This window comes from Chionomys nivalis, chromosome 18, assembly GCF_950005125.1.
Source record: "Chionomys nivalis chromosome 18, mChiNiv1.1, whole genome shotgun sequence".
Taxonomy (NCBI): domain Eukaryota; kingdom Metazoa; phylum Chordata; class Mammalia; order Rodentia; family Cricetidae; genus Chionomys; species Chionomys nivalis.
The window spans coordinates 8,166,114-8,193,161 of NC_080103.1; the positions used below are offsets into that span (position 1 = coordinate 8,166,114).

General features: G+C 40.9%; 2 protein-coding genes and 2 pseudogenes across 2 annotated transcripts; 2 read left to right on the forward strand and 2 right to left on the reverse strand.

The window, feature by feature from the left end:
* Positions 1–434: 434 nt before the first annotated feature.
* On the reverse strand, positions 435–1,318 carry LOC130889934 (speckle-type POZ protein-like; annotated as a pseudogene).
* Positions 1,319–2,437: 1,119 nt separating this feature from the next.
* LOC130889935 (nascent polypeptide-associated complex subunit alpha-like) lies at positions 2,438–3,163 on the forward strand (annotated as a pseudogene).
* Positions 3,164–7,769: 4,606 nt separating this feature from the next.
* Positions 7,770–8,861, forward strand: LOC130889936 (speckle-type POZ protein-like). The gene has a single exon (XM_057793856.1). It carries the CDS (start codon positions 7,770–7,772, stop codon positions 8,859–8,861), a length of 1,092 nt encoding a protein of 363 aa, XP_057649839.1.
* Positions 8,862–23,361: 14,500 nt separating this feature from the next.
* Positions 23,362–24,480, reverse strand: LOC130889938 (speckle-type POZ protein-like). The gene has a single exon (XM_057793857.1). The coding sequence runs from the start codon at positions 24,478–24,480 to the stop codon at positions 23,362–23,364; it is 1,119 nt and encodes a 372-aa protein (XP_057649840.1).
* Positions 24,481–27,048: the final 2,568 nt, after the last annotated feature.

Consider the following 27,048-nt stretch of genomic DNA (forward strand, 5'->3'; position numbering starts at 1 on the left):
ACAAAGCAGATTTTATTATTTTATCTATTTAATATTTTATTGATGTCAGATTTTATTTTTGCTCTGAGCCCTTGATCATATATTTTCTTCAGTTCAATCCAGACAAGTCTATCAAAAGAAACTTTATTTGGATGTGCTTGAGGCCTTAAATAAACTGAATCTCAGTAGCTAAGTATTGGACAAAAGTCGAACCACTACAGCAACAGGGTCCAGGTTGCTCTGATAATACCAGATCCAGTACTGCCCCTCCCCCAGCCTGACAGTCAATAAATTTATAGTTGTCTTAAAGGCTGTTCCATCAGGATGTCTTTTCCCAGATTCACTGTAAATACTCTACATATCCCATAGTCTACCCATGCGTCATTGGGAACAATGTTGACTACTGATTCTGGGATACATGTGAAGGTCACAGCTGACAGGGTACTAGAATTTCTTCAGGCTTTGAGAACAGGCTCCAGAGCAGAGCAGGAAGGAGAAGCCAGGGCACTGTATGTTTCAGCCACCAGGTAGGGGTATGAATCTACCATTATCTTCCAGCTTGAGGTCTCAGAAACCTCTGAAGCATGAGCTATAATGAAACCCAGTACCTGGATTTACAGTTGATCTGGATCACTTTAGAGATCAGCCAGTAAGAGAGTGTGGGCAGCATTCTACACAGAAAGTACTATGTAGAGAGCCCTCTCACACACGACCTTCAAACTCTCCAGACCATACTTGGCAGCAGCTGACAGCACAGCATCTGCCATGCTGTGGAAGTCTGGTTCCTTCTGATTATAAATGAAGCCCATCATTGCCTTGAAGACTTGTGGCTCAGGTCAATGGTCTAAACACGGTTCTTTCTGTTCTCCTCCATGTCATATTAAAACATGGTTTTGAAAACTGGAGAGCAAGCTGTTAAGATGACCATGTGAGTCTGGAATTCCTGGTCAGCTACCACTAGGCTGTAGTCTGTGAACTGGGAATTCTCCCACAGCTCTCCTAGCTCATTGGACAGTGTGCACCTTGGAACCTTGATCTCTGACTGTGTGCTTCCCTCAAAGATTCTGTAGGAGTCTCGGATCAGAATCCCTATGCAGAGGAGAGTGAGCTCACCTTCAGAGAGAAGCCAATATGCATGGTGAACAGAAAATCTTGAAGGATGAACATTTTGTAACCCCTTTCGTAACCTGGAAGGAACCTGAAAGATTTTAGCCTTGGCACAATTTCACTAATTTCTCCTTCAGAGTTGATGATCCAAAACTCGAATTATGTCATAATGGAACTTTTGGAGAGCTGAGCAACTCTAGGTTAACTGACAGGTAATCTGAGCTTTCTTCATCGAAACCTTTTGGTAAACTCTCAAACACCATTTGTCATTACCTCCTGTTGAGAAAGTTGGGCTTCTAATGCTCTCCTAAATTTCCTCCAGAATAAAACAGAAGTTGTGAATGGTCCACCTGCAAATGAAATTCTGGATGTTGAACATTTTGTAGTCTCAGCTCTGGGGTGTGGCATCCTATGACATTTCTCCGGAGGCAGTTTGAAGGATAAAATGAATTCAAATGAAGAACTAGAATTTGTTCTTTTGTCTCTCTGTGGTCAACAATAATAGCCACAATACATATTTTTAGTTTCTGTTTCTTCTGGGTTCTCTCTTCCATAAGGCTAAAACTTTGAGTCTCTGAAATTATCCAAATTACAATGCTACTTTCAGAGTAGGTAGTCTAGAATACTAGGGGCTGTTATATCACTTCATTGTTTTCAAAACTGGCTCTTAGGTCAATTGGTAGCGTATTTGGATAACCATATACTACTTTTGATAATTTGGGAAATTTCATCCACTCATATCAAAAATGCTGTATGAACATTCCCCAAGTACCTGAATACCGAATAACTCTCTTTTTGTATGAACAATGGGATTTATTAAAAAGAGTTAGGGCTGTAGTTCTGCTAATCCCATGCTATGGGAGAATGCTCTTGTACACTCTATGGATTTGTCACATGTTTTAGTTTAATAAAACGCTGATTAACCAATAGCCAGGCAGGAAGTCTAGGCAGGGCAATCAGACTAGGATAATTCTGGGAAGAGAAAATGCAGAGATGGAGTCACCAGCCAGACACAGAGGAAGCAAGATGAGAATGCCTTATTGAGGTAAGGTACCAAGCCACATGGCTAAACATGGATAAAAATTACGGGTTAATTTAACTTGTAAGAGATAGTAATAAGCCAGAGCAATAGGCAAAACAATTTATAATTAACATAAGCCTCTGATTGTTTCTTTGAGACTGAATGACTGCAGAACCAGGAAAGACAGAAATGTCTGTCTACAAATGGCACTCAAACATTTGCCAAGAATTTCCACATAAAGCTTGAGAAAGCATTAAAACAAAGATGATTCTAGACGCTCTGGTTTGCTCTCTTTCCACCGCCATCTTAGTTCCACATCCTCTACGCAAAATGCCTGATGAAGCCACAGAAACCGTCCCTGCCACAGAACAGGAGCTGCCACAGTCCCAGGCTGAGACAGGGTCGGGAACAGAATCTGACAGCTATGAATCAGTACCAGAGCTCAGGAGCAAGACTCCACACAGACAAGCCCAGCTGGCGGCGGCAGCTGAAATCAATGAAGAAGCAGTCAGTAAAGCAAAGCAGGGCCAGAGTGAAAAAAAGCACAGAGGGCTATGCCAAACTGGGTCTTTGACAGGTTTCAGGGGTTACTAGAGTCACTATCCAGGAATCTAAAACTATCCTCTTAGTCATTACCAAACCAGATGTCTACAAGAGCCCAGCTTCAGACACCGACCTCGTATTTGGGGAAGCCAAGATTGAAGATTTGTCTCAGCAAGCATAGTTAGCAGCTGCTGAGAAGTTCAAAAGTTCAAGGTGAAGCTGTTTCAAACATTCAAGCAAATACTCAGACTCAGACAGTACAAGAGGAGAGTGAGGAGGAGGAGGTCGAGGAGGTTGACGAAGCAGGTGTGGAAGTTAAGGACATAGAATTGGTCATGTCACGGGCAAATGTGCCCAGAGCAAAGGCAGTGACACCTGAGAAACAACAGTAATGATATCGTGAATGCTATTATGAAATTAACAATGCAACTATTTGACAGCGAGGTCACCCCCTACCCTCTTCCCCTTTTTTGGTGTTTCAAAGGTGGAACTACAGCTTGGTTTCAAATTTGAACTGTTTCTATCACTAATAAAATTATGGCTTCTGGTTGGATGAAAGAAAATGAATCTAGACAGACAGGAACAGGATCAAGCACAGCTTGTAGGCAACCATCACTACTCCAGCAGGCTCTTTTTGCTGGTGGTATGCAGAAGTATGCCCCTTTAGGAGAGGCTGCCTGACTCAGTGGTATTCACAGAGCCTCACAGCTCTTTTAAGAGGCTCCTCCACCAAACACTGAAGTGGCCCATGCAGCCATCAACAGGTTTCTTGGTGGTGGAATGGACCTGAAACTTCACAGAGTTGTGGCAATAAAACTGGTTCCTGCCAGTACCTCCACCATGAAGTTAGACTCTCAAATGGCTAAGGAATGGGGTGGAGCCAGCTACCAAAGTTGCAGCTCTACGGTAGGCATATCACTTAGCAGATTAAAGACGTGTGTATGCAGAAAAAGATCAGGATATACAGACAAGACAGACTTAAGACAAAAACCCTCTAAGTGACTACAGTGTGTTTAAAAATATATGTACACTTGGGAGAGAAGAAAAAAGGATAGAGAATAACTTTCAAAAATAGAGTAGTCCAGTGTGGTGGCACACACCTTTAATCTCAGCACTTGGGAGGTAGAGGGAGGTGGTCTGTGAGTTCAAGCCCAGTGAGGTCTACAGCAGAGTGAGATGTAGGACAGCCAATGATACACAGAGAAACCCTGTCTCAAAAAAACAAAAATTAAAATACAATTAAAAGAAATAGAATGTTTAAAAAGCCACATAAAGATGTAAAATACACAGAGAATTGGGTTACTCTATGTTATTGTCTGGTCTTTGAATTGTTTGATTGCAGAGGAAGGAGCAAAAGCTGGTAAAATGCATTTGAGTATAAGTGCTGATGGATTAATCCAACCTATAGATTTCAAAAATATCTCAACTTCAAAATTTGAGTCAAAATATATGTTCTTTGGAAAGAGGTTTTGCTTTTCTTTCCACAGCAAATGAGAAGTTGTGGATTCATTCCGGGTTAAGAAAATCCATGTTTGATCAAGCAAGACCCCTCTGAAAAATCTTGGACAGACGTGAAGTGCCCAGATGATGCAACATTTCATGGCAACTACCTTGCAGTTTCCTCTGAGTCCCACATCCAGAACAGCTTCAAGACTGCTGGCTGAATACAGCTTCACAGAATACTCCAGTCAGGATGTGATCAGTACCCTAAATTATTGCTTTGGATACTAATAAGATTACCAACACCCCCAAACAGCATGAAAACTAAGCCCACATCTTCCAAAAAATGGATTATGAATATTTGTTTATGTTTAGCATGTTGGTTACAAGTTGTTAGGGATAATATTCAGGAAAAAAACTAAACAAAGGAAATTAGATTCAGGGTTCTCGCTTTGAAATGAAAAAAGGGGGAAATGATGTGGAAAAATTATCTTGTCCACTTTAAAGATTTGCTGCTCTTATTGGATGAATAACAGAATGTCCAGTAGCCAAGCAGGAAGTATAGTTGGGACTATCAGACTAGAAGAATTCTGGGAAGAGGAAAGTCAGAAACACAGTTGTAATCAGACTCAGAAGAAGGAAGATAAAAATGCCTTACACGGAAAAGGTAACAAGTCACATGGCTAAATATAGATATGATTTATGAATGAATTTTAGTTGTAAGAGATAGTTAGCAACAAGCCTAAGGAATAGGCCCAAGTACTTATCATTAATATAAGTCATTGTGTGCTTCTTTGGAAAGGAAGGACGGTGGGGCTCTGTGGGACAGAACCTTCTGTCTACAATGTCTCAATGGCTACCTGGGAAGTCAAGTCCAAGAATTCAGTACATATTCAGCTCAGCAGGTTAGATCTGCAGGTTATTCTTTAGTCTATGTTGGAATTATGAAGAATTCTCTAATGCCAGTGATAGAATGGACTTGCTGCAAGATGAGGGCAAGCAGACAAAGAGCAACAGCTTCTATCTTCCATATACTTTCACAGGCTTCCAGAAGACAAGAGGTGTGTCCCGATTTAAGGTGTGTGCTCTAGCCTTGAGGTCCAGTTTAAATGTTTGTGTCTTTCTCCCTCTGCATTTGAAGTGATCTACTTACTTCACCTTAAGCATAACATTACTCATAGTTGTGCCCTCCATTGTAGGATTTTAGTTAATTCCAGGTCTAGTCAAGTAGGAAAATATGAGTATCCATCACAAGTGCATTTTGCTTACTGGGGTCAGTCTTCCATAAATAAAGGAATGATGCCCATTCCCACACAGCTGTTACTACACTTCTTATATTGTAAGAGTTTTTCCCATAAGCCAGGCAGGGTAGCACATGCCTTTAATGCCAGCACCTGGGAGGCAGAGAATGGTGGATCTCTGTGAGTTTGTGGTCAGTCTGGCCTAAAGAGTGAGTTCTAGGACTGGCTACATAGCTACTCAGAAACCCTGACCCTCCCCCCAAACACAAACACACACACTAAAGAATTCCTTCCAAAACAAGAAACATGTGATTAAGGAAGAGGTGGTTTTTCGCTCTGTCATGGGCCTCAGTGTTCACAACATGAATGTTCAGGTGGAAGAGTTTATATATGGTGGAGGAAGCAGAGATAGGCAGGACGCTGAGTGTGGCTGTCTTCTTTCCTTCCTTTTATTCCATCCAGACTCACAGACCCAGGATGGCTCTACCAAATCTCATTGGTGGTTTTCCTCTTCTCCTCAATTAATCCTCCCTATACAGTCTTCCTGATCCACTTAGGGGTGTGCTCTGACAAAATACTAAATACTTCTCCTTTCCCTCATGTAGACGCCACAACACTGCTTCTCAGTACGTCCTAATTTTCATCCTCACTGGTGTGTGCTGTTGTCTTTAAACTTTGAACTTCCATGCTTACTATGCTGGGCCTTAGACATGAGAGAGTATTCTGGTTTCCAAAGGATGCAGAATATATTCAACAGTTACTGAAGAAGGGGTTTGGATACAGTTCCCCTTAGATTGTGAGCTGTGAACTGCTCCTTATATCTATCATCTCTCTCCAGATTAACATGTCTGAATGGACACGCTAAGCCTCAAGTACGTGAACATTTCTTCAGTAATTCAATCCACTCAGTAATCGCCAGTCCAGCTCTCCTGAAAATCAGCCTCCAATGCTGCTCATCCCTCAAGACAATATAAATCAATCAATTGGTTTTGACCTCTAAATTTTTGAGTTTTTCACATAGGAACATTTTCTAGGTGGCTAGTTAGTAGCATCAGGGACTCTTCTGTATATGGGTTTAGGGACAGGGAGGCAGGTACCCTTTCCCTCCAATGTGTCATTTGAAACAAAGGTAGACAGTCAATGCTGGACTCCTCATGTGCAAAACATAAGCTTTGCATTACTATTTCATTGCTCTCCTGAGTGTGCTCCTGAAGAGGAGAGCAGCTTCCTATGGGGGAACTTAGACCTGACTGCGCCTCAAGTAGAGTATTTGCTCATGTACAGTATCACACCAGGAATGGGGCTGGTGGGGCTTTTATTTCAGATAAATGATTCTCTGGAGGACCTGGAACAGCCAAAAGGATTCAGGTCACCATCAGGAAGAGGCATGGGCCTTAATCAACAGGATTGTCCACATACCAGAGAAAGTCTTGGTCATTACAGCAAAACAAACTGACTGAAACAAATAGAAAGGCATATAAACAGATACAAATACAAACACACATTCAGAAAGAGAGAAACGAGAGAGAGAGAGACAGAGAGAGAGAGAGAGAGAGAGAGAGAGAGAGAGAGAGAGAGAGAGAGAGAGAGGGCTCAATCCTGGTCTGCTAGTACATCAAGACTGGATTGGCTCCAGGGACTGGATTTCCTCCTGGCTTCTGCTCCCTTAGACCTTGCTTCCGCTGGTTCACTTTTGAAAAATACAAACTTTTAATCTGGAATTAATGCCAGAAGTCACACGCCTTTAATCCAGATCTCATGGCAGGAAGGCACACCCTAAACTGTGCCACACCCTCTGCTAATAGCATAAAGGAGAGGCAGGGAGGAAGCTGCTGCCATTTGCTGCTTGTCCTTGCCTTGCAGCAAGTCCTTTCCTTCCCTGGCAGTAGAGAATCATCTTTGGAATTTCAGCATAGACTGAGGAATAGCCAACGTGTCAGATGGCGGGACTGAGTAAGTATTGGGTCTTGCACTTTTTCGTCACAGGTAGCCTTTGGGGATTAGTAGGACTGCAGCCCTAAGTCATTCTAATGAATCACTCTCCTTCATACAGAGAGAGCCATTCTATGTGTTCTGTTTCTTTAGAGAATCATAGTACACTTTTCAATATAAGAGTGTATAAAATGTTCCATATTGTGAAAAGTAGTGTATAATTGTCAAAACTAATCACTTTCTTACTTAATATTTATCTAGAAAATATGGAGTGATGTAAGAAAGAATCCCTAGTACGCTAGACTGTCTTCATTGAATCTCATAGGGCAATATATATATAGAAATTCAGAAAGAACAGAGTTTGTAACCTCAAGAAGAGGAAACAAGTGGAAAAACAGAAACTAAAAATCTAAAATAAATCTGTAATTGTGACCCCCAGGTTGAAGAAGAGAACAATCCCGTTCTTCTTTGGCTCCAGGTAAACCTTCAGACCCCCAGCAGCAGATATGTCAGGAGACCTGGCAGCTGAGAGCAGAGGCTACACACAGATCAGAGTCAACAAATTCTCGTACAGATGGACCATCAGCAACTTCTCCTTTTGCTTGGAGGGAAACTTGGGCAATCACATTGCAAGCCCCACTTTCTCACCAGGAGCCAATGACAAACAGAAATGGCTTATGAAACTATACATAAATGGGAACAATGAGCAAAGCAGAGGTTACCTGTCAGTTTTCCTAGTGTTGCACAGCTCTCCAAAGAGCCCCGTGTGGGCAAAGTTCCAATTTGGGATCATAAATGCCAAAGGAGAGGAATTTCGAATCATGAACAATCAAAGAGTTCTCAGGTTTGACCAAAACGAAGGCTGGGGTATCGCAAAGTTCATTCTTCGAGATTTCCTTTTTTGCACTCGATGTTTGCTTCACCCAGATGACAAACTCACACTCTGCTGTGAGGTGAGTGTGGTTCAGGACTGCATCAGCATCTCTGAACAGAACATGCAGCCAGGGATCGATGTTCCAAAGTGCACACTGGTAGATGATCTAGGAGAGCTGTGGGAGAATTCCCGCTTCACAGACTGCTGCCTGGTGGTAGCTGGCCAGGAATTCCATGCTCACAAGGCCATCTTAGCTGCTCGCTCTCCAGTTTTCAGAGCCATGTTTGAACATGACATGGAAGAGAGCAGAACGAATCGCATTGAAATTCATGACCTAGAACCAGTAGTCTTCAAGGCAATGATGGACTTCATTTATACCGGGAAAGAACCAGATCTGCACAGCATGGCAGATGCTGTGCTTGCAGCTGCTGACAAGTATGGCCTGGAGCGTTTGAAGGTTATGTGTGAGAGCGCCCTCTGCAGGGAACTCTCTGTGGAGAATGCTGCCCACACTCTCTTCCTAGCTGATCTCCACAGCTCAGTGCAGTTGAAATCTCGGGCAATGGATTTCATTACAGCTCATGCTTCTGAGGTTTTTCAGACCTCGAGCTGGAAGACAGTGGTCGACTCTTATCCCCACTTGGTGGCTGAAGTATGTGCCTCTCTGGTTCCTGCACATGGTCTTTTCCCGGAACCCCCCCTCAAACGCCTGAAGCAATCTTAGGACCTACGTGTGTCTTCCAGAAGAAACAGCCATTGTTATTATTAATGACACCTGTTAAGACTGTGGGCTCTGAGGCACATTTACAATGAATTTGGGGAAACACAGCTGCTAGGCCTGGCTTCAACACCTCTATAAATGAGTGAAGGGCAGGTAGGGGGAGGAGCAGAACTGGACTCTGGTATACTCTATGCAACTTCTGTTCTGTTGTTAGACTGCTTTGATTTTTTTCCAATCAGATGGACACTGGGATTCAGGGTTTTGCTGATCCCAAGCTCATCCCAGTAAGGTTTCTTTGCAGAAAACTGTCTCCATTGGATGAGCAGACAATATGATCAAGGGCTCAGAACAAAGGACAGAAGAAACATGAATGTTTATTTACAAGAGAAGGGCAAGAAAAAAAAGACATTTTCCCTCCAAACTCAGCATGTGCGAGCTGGAGAGAGATGACTCAGTTGACAAAAGCAATAGTTATTTCTGCAGGGAAACCTTGATCATTTCCCAGCAAACATGGGGGACTTTACAACCATCTCTAACTTGGGCTACAGAGGTTCTGAGTTCCTATTTCATGGGAACAACCACCTCATTAGACAAAACCTTACCCAAATAAAATATAAATTGAGTAAAATATTAAAATCAGTTTGTGGGTTCTAATAGTGTTAATGTTTGGTGAAGCCCATTTTAGTCCCTCCAACTCTGCTGAGCTGGGGAGATTTGGCCCAGTCCTCACTGCCACAGAGGACCACAAGCCCTCAGTTCTCTTTCTTGGCACTGACAGTGGCAGTATGAACAACAGCCCATCATGCTCTTGTGAAAAGTGAGACATGGAGGCCTAAGGGAAAAAGACAACTGCACCTGGCAGTGTGTTGATTGACTCGGCTTTGAAAAATGATATTTAATTTTTCTGAAAAAAGATAAGGGGATTGATTCATTAAGAATTCAAACTTTCTCTTTCTGACCAGTGGTTCTGTCATTACATATTGAAAATATGATTCTTTATTCTCCTCTGATTTCTCTCACCTTCTATAATGGTATATTATTTGGCTTTTAGTAAATAAAGTTTGCCTGAATATCAGAGGGCAAAGCAGCCATACTATTCCGTTATACAGGCCAGGGACTGGTGGCAAACACCTTTAATCCTAGGGCTCGGTAAACAGAGCCAGAGAGATATCTGTGAGTTCAAAGTCATCCTAGGCTACTTGAGATTGAATCTATCTTAAAAAAAGAAACAAAGCTCACACAAAGGTGATCCCAATCTCTGGGATCACACGCCTTTAATTCCAGCACTACGAAGGGTGAGGCAGCAGTTATATGATTGCGTGGAGATAGGCATATAAAGGGAAAGAAAAGAACTCAGTGGAGTGTGGAGACTTCAGCATTCATGGAGACAGAATCTCATCCATTTTCATTCTGAGTTAGAGGTAAGATACAGTGGCTGACTGCTTTTCTTTTCTGTTATTCAGGTTGAACCACAATATCTGTCTCTGAGTTTTCATTAATTGTGCTAAATCTTCCTTCTGTGCAATTGTCAGAAATTCATACTCTCTTAGAAACAGGGTCAATGCCTGGGTATTCCTCTCCCCCACTCCTTTGTCTGACTCTCCTTGTTTTTCTTCTACAGCTCTTTCCAGATTAGTGTGGAGTAGTAGATTTACACTTTAATTCCAGTCAAGCTCCCTGTTGATTTAGTCATGAATAATTGAAAACAGCATGTTCATATTTATGTTAGTAGCCATGTTAGTGTCAAATCACAAGCTTTTGTCGAAAGGAATTGCTTTTGTAGAACTCAAAATACTCTAAAGCCTTTCTGTCAATTCTGAGGCCAATTTTGAGGCCTCTCAGCAGCAGTGCCCCCACTGGGATTCAAGGAGTTAACAGCTACACATGCATGTAAAGATACCAAAATGTTGGGAACCTTCCATCATCTTTCTGAGTCCTTGTAAATATTCTCCAAATAGAACTCAGTTATTGAATAGGGGCAAGATAACCCTTAGGTGTTGAGTCAGTTCCTGGTGTTTTGAGTCAGTCCCTGGGAAAGGGACAACGTGACCCTCAGATGTTCCCTCTTACCTCACCTGATCTGACAACCACTCTCTAGCCAATTATCAGTAATAGTCCTTTGAGTAAGCCAATCATAATAGTTAAAAACCAAACCCCAGAAACCCCCTTACTTTTGTGGCTTTTTGCTTTAAAAGTAGTCTGTACCAGCTATTCGGGGTTTTTCTGGCTTCTCGAATGCTGAAAGACCCTATCATGACAGAATTAATAAACTCCTCGTGCTTTTACATCAACTGTGGTATAAGAGATGGTCTCTTGGGGCGACTCCTCCTGGTAGTTGGACTGCAGGGTCCAACACTTTCACATTTCAAACATGGTCGCGCCATTCTCAGTCATTGTGGAGAACATGTCTTACCAGGAAAATTTAAAAAATCCAGTGCCTACTGTAAATAAGCATAGTGTTCTAAATGATGGAATAGGAAACATGTATTATCTCAGACTTCTATGTATGATCAAAGACCAAAGTTAAGAGTGCATATAAATAGCATTTTAATTGTGGGATTGCTAGACAGGGGTGCGGACATGAGTATTATTACTCCAGAATCATGGCATTCAGATTGGCTTCTTCAATAGTAAGATGCTCAATTTCTAGGAATTGAAACCCTATGTTAAGTGAAACAAAGCACGGTGTGGGTTGAGTGCACAGAGCCAGAGGGATACAAAGGAAGGTGGAGTCCATATGTAACTAATGTTTCAGTGAATTTATAGGGTCAAGACCCATTGCGGCAATGGGATACCAAGGTTACCATCCTTGCAGTGTCCAAAAGTCATGTTTTGGGGATAGATATTATAAACAAAGGTCACCAGCCATTCAGGGTGTACAAGAGCACAAAGTCAGTAGCAAACCTCCAGAGATACAGACAACCATGTCTTTAAAATGGATTACTGAGAAACCAATATAGGTTAAGCAATAACCTTTAACAGAAGACAAACTGCAGGCATTAGAACAGCTAGTATAGAAGCAACTAGATGCTCACCATATTGAAGAATCACCCAACCCTTGGAATACTCCTCTATTTTTGCTAAAAAGAAATCTGGAAATGGAGAAAGGTGACAGATATAAGAGCTTTCAGGAAGGTAATTTAACCTATGGGCCCTCTACAATCTAGAATTCCTCTGCCTTCTGTATTACTAAAAGGATGATCCCTTGTATTTATTTATTTAAAGGATCATTTCAACACTACACCATTACAAGAAAAGGATAGAGAAAAATTTGCCTTCACAGTGCCTACTTATAATAATTATCAGCCTAGTAGGAGATACAAGTGTACCATCCTTACAGGGAATGGTCAACAACCCCACCCTGTGCCAATACTTTGTAAGTCAGCCATTGGAAAAAATACACAAGCAGTTTCCTAAGTCTATAATTTATTATTACATGGATGGCATTTTGCTATCTGATTCAAACAGATACTTTAGAATGTTTGAAGAAGAAATTATTTCCTAAATGGGGATTAAAAATTACTCCTAAAAATACAAAAAGGAGATACTGTCAATAATCTAGGTTACAAAATAGAGATACAGAAAATTAGAAGACAAAAGGTACAAATTAGGAAATTGCAGACTCTAAATGACTATAAAAGATTATTAGGGGACATTAGCTTTTGGGCTAATACGTGATCTAATAATTCATTTCAACAAAACCTTAGAGGGTGACAAAGACTTAAATAATCCCAGGAAATTAATAACTAGAGCAGAAAAATAATTAACAGTCATTGAAAAAAATTACAGGAGGTACATCTGGATAGGGCGAATCCAAATCTTAGTTGTATTCTAGTCATATTGCCTCCCAGAATTTGCCCTATAGGAATTTTAATGCTGAGGGAAGATATTATCTTAGGATGGATCTTTTTACCACATAAATCAAGTAAAAAATAAAACTTATGTAAAATGTCTCTAAATTAATTATGAAAGGAAAATTGAGACTTCTTTAACTCACAGATATAGACCCAGTAGAGATTATAGTGCCTTTTACTGAGGAAATTAAAAGAATATGGGAAGACAATGAACCATGACAATGAGCTTGTGCTATTTTTTTTGTGAAATTAAGATAAATTATCCCAAAAAGGATAGAATTAACCTTATAAAGAGAACTACTTGGATTCTTCCCTGAATTGTATGTGACACACAAATAACTGAAGACTATACATTTTATACTGATGCAAATTAATCAGAAAAGGCAGGTTACAAATCCAAAGATTCAAGTAAGGTGAAACAAGGCCCTTATAATTCTGTTCCCATGGCAGAATTATATGCTATTCTCATAGTACAAAGGGATTTTAAAGAACCTTTCAATATAGTTATTGAATCAAGTCACCACCACCCAGCCTTGATTTGCAATATGCAAAAAGATTGGCCTTGCATATTTAAAATGCTGAATTTATACCAGATGATTCAGAATTGACTTCGTTATTTATATAGTTTCAAGGTATAATCAAGAATAGTCTTTGTTCCATATATTTAGCACACTTCTGATCCCATGTGGCTCTTTCAGGTCCTCCATCACAACGTAATGTAGAAATTGATCAATTAGTGATCAGAAGTGTGCTGAAAGCCTCAGAATTTCATAAGAAACATCATGTCAATAGCAGAGGTTTAAAGAAAGAGTTTTCTATTGCATAGCAACAGAGCAATGTCCTACATGCTCTTTTTTATAACCAAATACCATTATCTGAAGGGAGTAACCCAAAGGATACTCAAAGGAATGAAATTTGGCTGATAGATGTGTTCCACTTTACAGAATTTGGAAAATTAAAATATGTAACCACACCATTGACACTTATTCAGGTTTTCAATGGGCAACTGCCTTGAGCTCAAAAAAGGCTGATTCAGTAATAATGCATTTATTAGAAGTTATGGCCATTATGGATATACCTGCACAAATAGTGACAGTCAATTGTCCAGCATATGTGTCTAAGAAAATGAAACAGTTTTTTGCTTATTATAATATAAAGCATATTACAGGTATATCAAACATTCCTACAGGTCAAGCAGTTATAGAAAGATCAAATTGGACTATAAAGGATATGCTAAACAAACAGAAAGTGATGGAAACTACCCCAGGAATAGATTGCATAATGCATTATTAACCTTGAATTATCTTTTTTTTTCTTTTTTCTTTTTCCTGTTCCCTCAACACTCCCACCCCACCCCCATCTAATCCTCAGAGAGGGTAAGGCACATTGTTTTTTGGAAGGTCCAAGGCCCTCTCTCCTATATCTAGGCTGAGCAAGGTATACATCCAAAGAGAATAGGATCCCAAAAAGCCAGAACATGCATTAGGGATAAAGCCTGGTGCCTCTGCCAGTGGCCCCTCAGTCTGCCTCAGCCATGCAACTGTCAACCACATTCAAAGGAACTAGTTTGGTCCTATGTTTGTTCCTTCCCAGTCTGGCTGGTGGTGGTGAGCTCCCATTAGCTCAGGTAAACTGTTTTGGTGGGTGAGCCCATCATGGTCTTAAAATCTTGCTCATATTTTAATTTCTTCCACTCTTCAACTGGACTTTGAGAACTCAGTCCAGTGTTCTGATATGGGTCTCTGTCTCTGCCTCCATCATTTACTGGATGAAGGCTCTATGATGATATTTAAGATAATCATCAGTCTGAGTATAAGGCAAGTCAAGATGGGCCCCCTTTTCTCTATTGCCCAGGTTCCTAGGTGGCGTCAACCTTTTGGATTCCTGGGAATTTCTCTAGAGTCAGGTTTGTGCTAGCCCTATAATGTCTCCCTCAATCAAGATATTTCTCTCATCTCTGTCCTTCCTCCAGCTCAACGATTCCATTCCCTTAAATTCTCCTCTCCTCCTCTCCCCTCCTCTTCTCCTCTTACCCTCCCCTCTCCCCTCATCCCAATGCTCCCAACCCTGCCAGTCAATCCTGTCCTTTTCCAATTTCCAGAATGGAAACTATCCACAGAAAATGATTGCATAATTCTTTATTAACCTTGAATTTTCCTAATGCCAATGGGAAAGGAACAACAGCATCAGAGAGACATTGGATAATAGAAAAAAAACTTCTGAATTAAACCAGCCAGTGTATTTCAAGGATGTGTTGACCTCACAATGAAAATGAGGAGATGTGCAATGTTGGGGAAGGCGTTTTGCTCTTGTTTCCACAGGAGGAGAAATGCCATGGATACCATCAAAACTAATAAAGATTCAGTTTGAAAAAGGAAAACCTCTTGAGAAAGAGAAATGACAGCTCATCCATAGAGGTGACAATCACACAGGTGGTAAGAAAACCTCATAAAGGGTTTTCTCCTTTTCTTTGCAGGAAAATACTCATCTTCAAAGAGTCCAGAGACATTAAACATATAGATGCCTAAAGATGAAAAGATAATTATCCAGAAAGGATCATCAAGCAAAGAGAAATCTGACTTATGTTGCTGTATCATCTACATAGTAAAATTTGATTATCTGACATGTATAAATCTCTAATAAAAAATCAGAGATGGCTTTAGATTTAGACCTTGGCTATTCTTTTCTAAATCCAATCATGTTGTTAAAAGAAAAATTCAGAAATTCTGTCTCATGTCAAGCACTATCTGGTATGGGACAGAAAAAAGATAGGTTGTAAGGAAATATTTTAGTTTTCTCCATGCCTATTTTGTCTTTATCATATCATTCATTGAATATATGTCTATATGAATAATGCTTAACTTTTCAATAATGAACAGTAGATTTTCCTGCAGTAATCTTTGAAGCATCCAGGAAGAAGAAGTGGTCCCACAACAATGACTCCAACTGATTGATACGTCATGGTGCTGATAGCATTACTATGAGACCAGTTTTTGGTACCAGCTGTGGAAATGATGTATCTTCTTACAATGTTCTGGCCAAAACTCCAAATAAGAACTTCAGAAAAATCCTATTGACTACTAAGAGACCATTTGTAATTATATGAAACAGCAATCTTGAGACTTAACCATCATTTTCCTTATACAGGATCTCATAGCAAAAACATTGCCCCCATGACAGCTAGAAGCAGTTCTAGAAGATGATGTCCCCTCTCCCAAGAAAGTTTGTCCTCATGGTTATGGACATGATTTAGGGATTGTTCATTAGGGACTGATGGACATTGGGTGGAAATTAGGTAGTCACAGTGATCTAAAAAAAAATGGAAAATTGAATGGGATAATAGGTAGATGAGTGTGAACTTACACTAAAAATAATAATAGTGAGTACTTGTGAGTTATTATTTTGGACAATTTACATTTGTATAGACTTTTGTATATTGATACAAGTTCAAATTACATTTGTTAATTGAATATGCTTCTATTTCTATTTATAATATTTATACACCTATGCAAAGTTATTTTGTCAGACTGTATGCATGTATGTTTCTACCTTTGTTTAAGACATTTCATATATTGATAAAATTTTAGGGATATATTTATCATATTGAATTATATATTTCTACCTCTGATCAAGATATTTATACATTGTTTACATTTTGAGGTCATTGTCCTCCTTTACTGCACAGTTATTAAAGGTTGCTTAATATTCTGATATGAAGCCTTAATCATTAAGTTACATAGGTATTAAGTATTTTAGATCAATAGTCATTCATGTTTGTTATACTTTTAGTCAGACTAATTAGATTCTTTAAATACATAGAGATTGTATTCTGTATCTGAAATAGGTAATCTTCAACTACTTCAAAGATCTGTAGAACATGGCATTACATTACTTAGGGTTCTGCTGAGGTGAGACACCATTGCTCCTGGAAGCACTGATCTATTCCTGAGAGAGTGTTGAGCACCAAAGATACTCTACTTGGAGTTTGTTTTCTTCTTGGCACAACTGGCCTTTGGACAAGGTACTGCTAATGCCTTGATCACTGACAATTGCACGATGTCCAGACTGGACAAGCAGGATACAAGAAAAATGACTGCTAAACCTTGCCAAGATAGGGTAGGACTGTTCTGAAAATTTTCCTGCCTCTGAAAATGGTCTGTCAAGTACTCTATGCCTTAGACAAAATTGGTTGCTTCAACATTGCAAATGAGACTTTGGATGATTGCTCAGGCAGTCATTTGTCTCTGTCATCTACTGCACATTTTGGAAGCTGTTGGATTGCACTTCTTTCCCACTCAAGTAATGTTATCTCCATTCTCAGGCCTTCTATGGGGTTGGAGATTAGATAGTCATAGTTACCATCCTCTTATCATCTATCCAAGCCATTTCCAATACAAGACTTAGACTCCTTAGGAGAGAATGTTTATTAAAACATTAGGATATGTTCCTTGCTTAATATTGTTTATGTTAGTTGTATTTCCAACTTTATCCTTGATATCTGTTCCTAGTGTGCTGTGTGACAATGATTTTACCCTGTAAAGATTTGTTTCTTGTACTTGTTTAATAAAATGCTGATTGGCTAGTATCTAGGCAGGAAGTATAGGTGGTGCAACCAGACAGGAAGCAGAGGTGGGACAAGGAGAACAGAAGAATTCTGGGAAGAGAAAGAGTCAGTCTTCAATGATCACCAGGACACAGAGGAAGCCAGACACAGAGCAAGCAAGATGTAAGTACCTCGTCAATAAAGGTGCCAAGCCATGTGGCTAATGCAGATAAGAATTATGGGTAATATAAGTAATAAGAGTTAATAATTAATGTAGAGCTCTGTGTGTTTTTTGGGGGAATAAAATGGCTGTGCAAATGGGTAAGACAAAAACCTCTGTCAACACTAGTGAACACAGTTTCCCATTGGGTTGGGGACTCTCTTATTTAAACAAATGGGAAAGGTGCTGTGGGAGTTCCTTCAGCCACTAGTCTTTCAGATACCAGCCCACTTGGACATGATATCTTATACTATAAATGCAGCTGTAAAGCATGGAATAACTCTCTTCCTTCCAGTTTTCTATTTCTTCTGCTAGATTTGTTTCCTGATCCCTGTTTGTACAGAGGACTGTGTTCTAGGAATATGATCCATGAGCCTACCCCTAAATAAATAACATAATTCTGAGCTAGTGTGGAGTTATTTTGTAACTTTCAGCATTACCTATCTATCTGAAATATATCTCTGTATATCTAGAAAACCTAACATGTCTATAACCTTGATTATTATAGGTGACTCTCTATTAACCTATGTTTCTTAATTATAGATTGCATTTTCATATAAGCTGCCCAAACACAATACTTTTTTCTTTTATTTATTTTTATTTTTTATTGAAAAAACATTTCCGCCTCCTCCCAGCCTCCCATTTCCCTCCCCATCCTGCCACTCCTCTCCCCCTCCCCCCACGCCTCTCCCCCTCCCTCTCCAGTCCAAAGAGCAGTCAGGGTTCCCTGCACTGTGGGAAGTCCAAGGTCCTCCCCCCTCTATCTAGGTCTAGGAAGGTGAGCATCCAAACTGGCTAGGCTCCCACCTAGTCAGAACATGAAGTAGGATCAAATCCCAGTGCCATTGGCCTTGGCTTCTCATCAGCCCTCAATGTCTGCCATGTTCAGAGAGTCCGGTTTTATCCCGTGCTTTTTCAGTTCCAGTCCAGCTGGCCTTGGTGAGCTCCAATAGATCAGTCCCACTATCTCAGTGGGTGGGTGCACCCCTCACGGTCCTGACTTCCTTAGTCATGTTCTCCCTCCTTCTGCTCCTCATTGGGACCTTGAAAGCTCATTCCTGTGTTCCAATGTAGGTCTCTGTCTCTATCTCCATCCATCACCAGATGAAGTTTCTATGGTGATATGCAAGATATTCATCAGTATGGCTATAGTATAGGGCCATTTTAGGTTCCCTATCCTCAACTACCCAAGGAACTAACTGGGGACATCCCCCTGGGCACCTGGGAGCCCCTCTAGGTTCAAGTCTCTTGCCAACCCTAAGAGGGCTCCCTTAATTAAGATATATGCTTCCCTGCTCCCACATCCATCCTTCCTTTATCCCAACCATCCCATTTCCCCAAGCTCCCCCCATCCTCCCCTTCTCACTTTTCTCTCCCCATCTCCCCATACCCCCCCCACTCCCAAGATCCCATTTTTTTGCCTGGCAATCTTGTCTACTTCCCATATCCAGGAGGATAACTGTATGTTTTTCTTTGGGTTCACCTTCTTATTTAGCTTCTTTAGGATCACAAATTATAGACTCAATGTCCTTTATTTATGGCTAGAAACCAATTATGAGTGAGTATATCCCATGTTCCTCTTTTTGGGTCTGGGTTACCTCACTCAGGATAGTGTTTTCTATTTCCATCCATTTGCATGCAAAATTCATGATATCATTGTTTTTTACTGCTGAGTAGTACCCTAATGTGTATATATTCCACAATTTCTTCATCCATTCTTCCATTGAAGGACATCTAGGTTGTTTCTAGGTTCTGGATATTACAAATAATGCTGCTATGAACATAGTTGAACAAATGCTTATGTAATATGATAGGGCATCTCTTGGGTATATTCCCAAGAGTGGTATTGCTGGGTCCTACGGTAGGTTGATCCCGAATTTCCTGAGAAACCACCACATTGATTTCCAAAGTGGTTGGACAAGTTTGCATTCCCACCAGCAATGGATGAGGGTACCCCTTCCTCCACAACCTCTCCAGCAAAGGCTATCATTGGTGTTTTTGATTTTAGCCATTCTGACAGGTGTAAGATGATATCTCGAAGTTGTTTGATTTGCATTTCCCTGATCACAAAGGTGGTTGAGCATGACCTTAAGTGTCTTTTGGCCATTTGCACTCCTTCAGTTGAGAATTCTCTGTTCAGTTCAGTGCCCCATTTTTAATTGGGTTAATTAGCATTTTAAAGTCTAGTTTTTTGAGTTCTTTATATATTTTGGAGATCAGACCTTTGTCAGTTGCTTACTCTTGTAAGCCTTTTACCCACCGCCTGTTCACACCCAGCCCGCCCTGGATGAGCCACCTCTCATAACCACCCAGGGATCTTGCAGTTCCCAGAGCCAGCTGCCTGCCCTGTCATGTGTCTGCTGCTCGCTGCTGGGAATTTGCATGGCTCAAAAGCATTTTTTAAAATCATAAAAATAGGATAAATCAATCATTTGGTTTTCATCCCTTGGTTTTTTTCCCCCCTCTGGTAGATTTTGTGCATATGGCTAACTAGTAGCATGTGTGACTGTTTACCGGGTGTGCTCAGGGTCAAGGTAGTAGGTACCCCCTACCTCTCTTCTATTATTTGAAGAAGATCCCTTCAACACCCTTTGTTTCCATGAAAGGTACTCTAAATTGTGAGTCCTGTGCTCTGATGGGCAAGCTCCTGGAGGGCAGGTGTGACTTCTCACAGAGGAATTGAGAACCCCTGGGAAGCAGGCTTAGGCTTTATGCATGAAATTTCACATTAATGGACAGGCACCGGGGGGCGTACCTTTTTTTCCCAGTGGTGGAGACATTACAGGGTAACCTATCACACCCAAAAGTGATTCCCACATGTCTTTAAACATGAGGGGGATGTCCTCCTACCTGAGAAAGCCACTGTTCATTAACAGAAAAACAAAAGTGGCAACATCTCTCATTATCAGTGGTCTTGATTACCCAGTGAGAAGTCACAGACTAATAAGAGTGCATAATAAAGCAGGTTCCATCCTTCAGCTGCAGCCAGAAACCCACCTTAACAAAATGGGCAGTGGTTGCTTCACAGTAAAGCCTTGGAAATAAACATTCCAAGAAATGGACCTAGGAAGTAAGCTGGTGTACTTGCTTTTATAGCTAATAAAAATAGACGTCAACTATAACCTATTCTGAAGAATTAAGTAAAGACACTACATACCATCAAAGCAAAAGGGATCAAAGATAAACAAAATAGGAAACAATAGGTTTCTCATAGTAAAAGGAAACCAAGATGAGACATGTATTTTAAATAGACAGAAAATCCCTAGCAAAATAGCATAATCACTAAAAGTCTTCCACTAAAAAAGCCCAGGACCAGACACTTTAGGCATATTGACCTACCTGCTATTCAAAGAAAAGTTAAACTACATCCTCCTCTAATTATTTCAGAAAGTAGACACAAAGGATCATTAACAAATTTATTTTATTAGTCAAAAATTACAATGATAGCTAAATCACAGACCAAAATATCATGAACACTGATGCAAAAATACTCCTTATATAATTACAAACAGAATACATAATATTCTATAATTTTTACCATGACGAACTATGATTTGTCTCAGATATGTAAGAATGGTTCAATGTACAAATTTCAAAAAATCTAATTGACCATATGTGGATGGTTGTCTTTACTCTCCTTCAGTAGAAATACACAACCTGTCTTGGCTCTTTACTTAGAGTTGTGAAATGTGTTTTCATTCCTGGTGCATCTACATTTTTTTGTCATCTGCCTGGAGAAGGCTGTTGCAGTCTCCCATCATCTTTAATCTTTGGACAATGCAGGGCAAAGATACGCTAAAGGATTTCCTGCCCAACAACCATAATCTTTCTTGCTTTTACTGTGGAGACAATATCCAAATTTCTGATGGTGATCGTGATCCATCAGCCCTCCTAACACTGTTATTTCCTTCTTAGCCTGTTGTTTTAAGGACATCAGAAGCTCAAAATAGCTTCAGAAAAGTCTGAGCTTCCATACCATAAAATATTTGTTGTGGCTCCAGACAGGGCAATGACCCGCACACCACCAATCAACCTGGAACCAAAACTTCCAGACCTAAAATTCCTAAGGCAATGGGAATGGGAAGCAAAATTTTCCCCCGGGAGTCGCTAGGGGTGATAGTGAGAGGAGCTATTCCCTTTTCTACCTCTTAATGCCTGGACCAATGGACATGGGCTAAGGGGAAAGCTGCCTCCTGCAGAATCCTGGCCCAGCACTAGAGGCTGGTGGTACTTCTTTAATCTTCCCTTATGTCTTGAAATGTCCAGTTCATCTTTCTGTCTTGACAGCTGTTTCAGGAACTTGGTGAACACGGGAATATCAACTGAACACATCATAATGAGATGCACTAAACATAGGCACAAACTCTCATGTCAAGGCTGGGGTATTTGACCAGAAGGAAGAAAAGGTTCCCAAGATCAGACAAACAGGTCAGAGACTACCCACACTTTCATTCTTTAGGAGTCCAACAAGAATCCCCGAACTAAACAACCACAGTATGCATACAGAGGACATAGTGCTGACCCATACATCTGTGTGATTGCCTCTTTAGTCCCTGTGAGCCCCAATGATCCCCATTTATCTGATTCTGTGAACCCTTTACTGCCATCAGCTGCTGGAGAAAGCCTAACTGATGACAGCTGGGCGAGGCACCAGTCTCTGAGTACAGCGATTTCATTAGGTATCATTTCATTAACATTTGTGGGTGACTGTGAGGACCCTGCACAAACTTCTGCGGCTGAGCAGGACAGAGCTTCTAACAGAAACACCACTGGTGTCCACAAAGTGATTCTACAATTTTTATTCCTTTGATATTGTATTGTATTGGGGTAAAATTTTGTCTATATAACTGAACAGGTGTCCTCTGCAAGAGAAACAATTGCTTTTGCTCACTGAGTCATATCTCCAGTCCCCACAAACTGTCTTCATTCTCTACCTCTTCTTTTGTAAGAAAACATTCACATTTGTTTTCTCCTTTGCTCTGAGCCCTTGATCATATGTTCTGCACAGTCCTATCCACACAGGTTTCTCCCAAGAAACCCTGTTGGGATGTGCTAGGGCTTTAGCTAAACTGAATCCCAGTTTCCAAATCACTGGACAAAAATCAAACCAGTACAGCAACAGAGGAGAGGTTGCATAGAGTCCATCAGAGTTCATCATGGTTCCACCCCACCCTGCCATTCTGTAGCACCAAAAATAAAAACCTAGAGATAGATATTGGGGTTCAAACCGACAACCAGAAAAGCAAAGCAGCCAAGCCACTACAATCGTCTTTCCTGTATTTTAAGACTGGGTGACTGTAGAAGAAGCAGATTATTAAGCCTCTCTCATCCCATTTTATATTACCTCTAGTGCTGGGATTCCTTAGGCTAGGCTGGAAGGTGTGAGCCACCACCACCTGGACTTGTTCCTGCATTGATCTTTAGATTAAGGTGCCTTTAAACTTACAGAGATCCATGTTACTCTGTCTAACAAATCCTGGGATTAAAGGTGTCTGTCACCATTGCCTGACCTCCAGTGACTTTAGCTTTACTTCTGGTCTTCAGGCAAGATTTATTTATCAAAATACAAATAATAGCTGGGCGGTGGTGGCGCACGCCTTTAATCCCAGCACTCGGGAGGCAGAGGCAGGCGGATTTCTGTGAGTTCAAGACCAGCCTGGTCTACAAGAGCTAGTTCCAGGACAGGCTCCAAAATCACAGAGAAACCCTGTTTCAAAAAACCAAAAAAAAAAAAAATTACAAAAAATACACCACTACAATATTCAAAGCATTAATAAATGTATTAAAACACTACTAACTGTGATGTCTTTCCCCAGAGTTGCTGTAAATGCTCCATGTACCCCATAGTCTACCCAGGAGTCCTCGGTATCAACACTGACCACTGCTTCAGGGATACACATGTAGGGTACCTGTGACAGGTTCCTGGGATTGCTTCAGACGTTTGAGAGGGGGCTCCAGTAGATTGCATTGAGAAGAAGCCAGAGAGCTGTATGCTTCAGCCACCAAGTGGGGGCGTGAATCCACCATTAACTTCCAGCTTGCAGTCTGAGAGACCTCGGAAGCATGAGCTGTAATAAAATTCAGCACCTGTGTTTTCAGCTGCCTTGTGCTGTGGAGGTCAGCCAGGACGAGAGTGTGGGCAGCATTCTTCACAGAGAGGTCCCTGCAGAGGGCACTCTCACACATGACCTTCAAACGCTCCAGGCCATACTTGTCAGCAGCTGCCAGCATAGCATCTCCAATGTTGTAGAGGACTGGTTCCTTCCCTGTGTAAATGAAGACCATCATTGCCTTGAAGACTTCAGTTTTCAGGTCATGAATCTCAAAGCGATTTTTTCTGCTCTCCTCCGTGTCTTGTTCAAACATGGCTCTGAAAACTGGAGAGCGAGCAGCTAAGATGGCCTTGTGAGCCCAGAATTCCTGGCCAGCTAAAACCAGGCAGCAGTCTGTAAAGCTCGAATTCTTCCACAGCTCTCCTAGATCATCTCCTAATGGGCCTTTGGGACCCTGGATTCTCTTCTCCGTGCTGTCATGAGGGATACTGTAGGAATACGGGACCAGGATCCCCATGCAAAGGAGGGTGAAGTGGTCTTCAGGGAGCAGCCCATGAGAATGGTCCAAGAGGAAATCTCGAAGGATGAACATTTTGTAACCCCGTTGGTAGCCTGGCAAGAAATTAAAGTCTTTCGGGCTAGTCACAGGTTCGTTTTTTTCTCCTTTGGCATTTATGATCCAAAACTTGAACCGTATGGTAAGGGGACTCTTTGGAGAGCTCAGCAACTCTAGGTGAACTGACAGGTAATCTGAGCTTTCTTCATCGACGCCCTTAGGGTGAACTCTCAAACACCATTTGTCATTGCCTCCTATTGAGAAAGTTGGGCTTCTAATACTGTCCCTCATTTCCTCCAGAATAAAACGGAAGTTGCGGATGGTCCACCTGCAGGAGAAATTCTGGATGTTGAACTGTTTATAGCCCCAGTTCTTGTCTATGGCGTCCCATGACATTTCTCCTGGAGGTAGTTTGATGGTTAAACTGGATACAAAATGAAAAACTAGGATTTGTCTTCTCTTGCCCTGTAGGATACAATAATAGGCATGATATACATTTTTAGCTTCTGTTTCTCCTCTGTTCCTTCTATGAGGTCGGAAACTCGATTCTCTATAATTATCCAGATTTCAATTCTAGTTTCAGTGTGGGTAGACTAGGCTACAAGGGACTGTTCTAGCACTTCTTTCTTTCTAGATTGAATCTTAGGTCAATGGATTTCTAATTTTGAGAATCATACACAATTTTGATAATTTACATTTTATATACTCATCCAAAATTTTTGCACAGTCTTTCTCTAGTGTAACAGAACATACCCAAGGACTCTCTCTGTATGAACAAAAAGATTCATTAGAATGACTTAGGGTTGCAGTCCTGCTAATCCCACAAAGGCTACCTGTGAAGGGAGAGTCCAGGAATTCAGTACTTACTCAGTCCAGGAGATAAGATGTGCCAACTGGTCTTCAATCTATGCTGGAATTGGGATGAAGAATTCTCTAATGCCAGTAAGGGAATGATCTTGCTGCAAGGTGAGGGCAAGCAGGCAATGAGCAACAGCTTCCTCCATGTTTTTTATAGTCTCCTAGGAGGCAGAAGGCGTGGCCCAGCTAGAGGTGTGTCCTTCAGACTCTAAATATGGATTAAAGGTGTGTTCTTCAGGTCTTTAGATAAATGTTTGTGTTTTTCTGCCTCCAAAGTGTGTCTGTGAAGTGCTGTACCTACTTCAACTTAAGCAAAAACATTTCTCACAGTCGTGCCCTCTGTTTTAGGATTTTAGTTAATTCCAGGTGTAGTCAAGTCGGGAACCAAGAACCACAATCTCTAGAGAATTTGCTTGCTGGGGTCATCTTCCATAAATAAGGGAATGGTGTCCATTCCTACATAGCTGTTATTACTCTTCTCATGTTGTTATAAGAATTCCTCCAATACACACGATCTGGGAAGAGATACTTTTCTTACCCTGTCAGTGTTCACAGTATGTAGGTCAGCGTGGAAGAATTCTTATAAGGAGGCATGAGTAGGGGCAGACAGGATTCTCTGAAAGTGGCTGTCTTTCTTCCTGCTTTTTCTTCCATTCAGACTCACAGTCCCTGGGTGGCTCCACTAAATTTATTGGTGGTCTTTCTGGTCTTCTTCATTTAATCCTCCTTATACTCACTTCCTGATCCACCTGAGAGTGTGCTATGAGAAAATTCTAATTACTTCTCATTTCCATCTATCAGACTGCTGAGATTCAGGGTCTCATTACCTCATAATTTTCCTCCTCAGTGGTGAGTTCTGTTCTTTAACTTGGAACTTCCATGCTTACAGTGCTGGACCTTAAATGGGAGAGAGTATTCTGGGTTCTAAAGTGTGCAGAATATTTTCAACAGTTACTGAAGAAGGGACTTTGAGATGCTTCCTCATCCTTTTAGATTGTGATCTGTAAAATGCTCCCCACATCTATCACCTTCTCGAGCACGTCATGTCTGTAGGGACACAAAAAGCCTAGAGTACAGGAAAATAACTTCAGTGATTCAATCCTCTCAACAATTCCCAGCCTCGCTCTCCTAAAAGTTTGGCTCCAATGCTCATTCCTCAAGTCAGGAGAAATCAATCAATTGGTTTTGATCTCCTAATTTGAGTTCCTCAGTTAGGAATCTATTACAGGTGGATAACTAATAACATCAGTGACTCTTTTCTATGTGGGTTTAGGTCAGGGTGGCAGCTACCACTGCCCTCCAATGTGTCATTTGAGTGAAGGTAGGCAGTCAATGCAGGACCCCCATTTGTAAAAGAAATTCTTTACATTGCCAGCCTGGGTTTCCCAGGAGCATGCTCCTGGAGAGTAGAGCAGATTTTCATGGAGAACCTAGAGTTCCCTGTGGTTCAAATACAGGATTTGTTCTTATAGAGAATTATTCTCTAACTCTAATACAGAGCTACAGTACTGAAAACAGCCTGGTATTGGCATAAGAACAGACAGGAGGAGCAATAGAACCAAGTAGAAGACCCGGATATCAATTCACACATATTTGAACACCTGATTTTTGACAAAGAAGCAAAAACTATCAAATGGAAAAAGAAAACATATTTAACAAGTGGTGCTGGCATAACTGGATATCAACAAGTAGAAGAATGAAAATAGACCCATATCTAACACCATGCAAAGAACTCAAGTAAAAAATGGATCAAAGACCTCAACATAAAGCCAGTCACACTGAACCTTATAGAAGTGAAAGTGGGAAGTACACTTAAATACATTGACACAAGGAACCATTTCCTAAATATGACCCCAGCAGTGCAGACACTGAGAGAAACAACTAATAAATGGGACCTCCTGACACTGAAAAGCTTCTGTAAAGCAAAGGACATGGTCAACAAGACAAAATGACAGCCTACAGAATGGGAAAAGATCTTCACTAACCCCACATCAGTCTGATCTCCAAAATATACAAAGAACTCAAGAAACTAGACACCAAAAGATCACATAATCCAATAAAAAATGGACTACAGACCTAAACAGAGAATTCTCAAGAGAGAAATCT

Coding starts and splice junctions, on each gene's coding strand:
- LOC130889936 (XM_057793856.1), top strand. CDS start 7,770: ATGTCAGGAGACCTGGCAGCTGAGAGCAGAGGCTACACACAGATCAGA.
- LOC130889938 (XM_057793857.1), bottom strand. CDS start 24,480: ATGTCATGGGACGCCATAGACAAGAACTGGGGCTATAAACAGTTCAAC.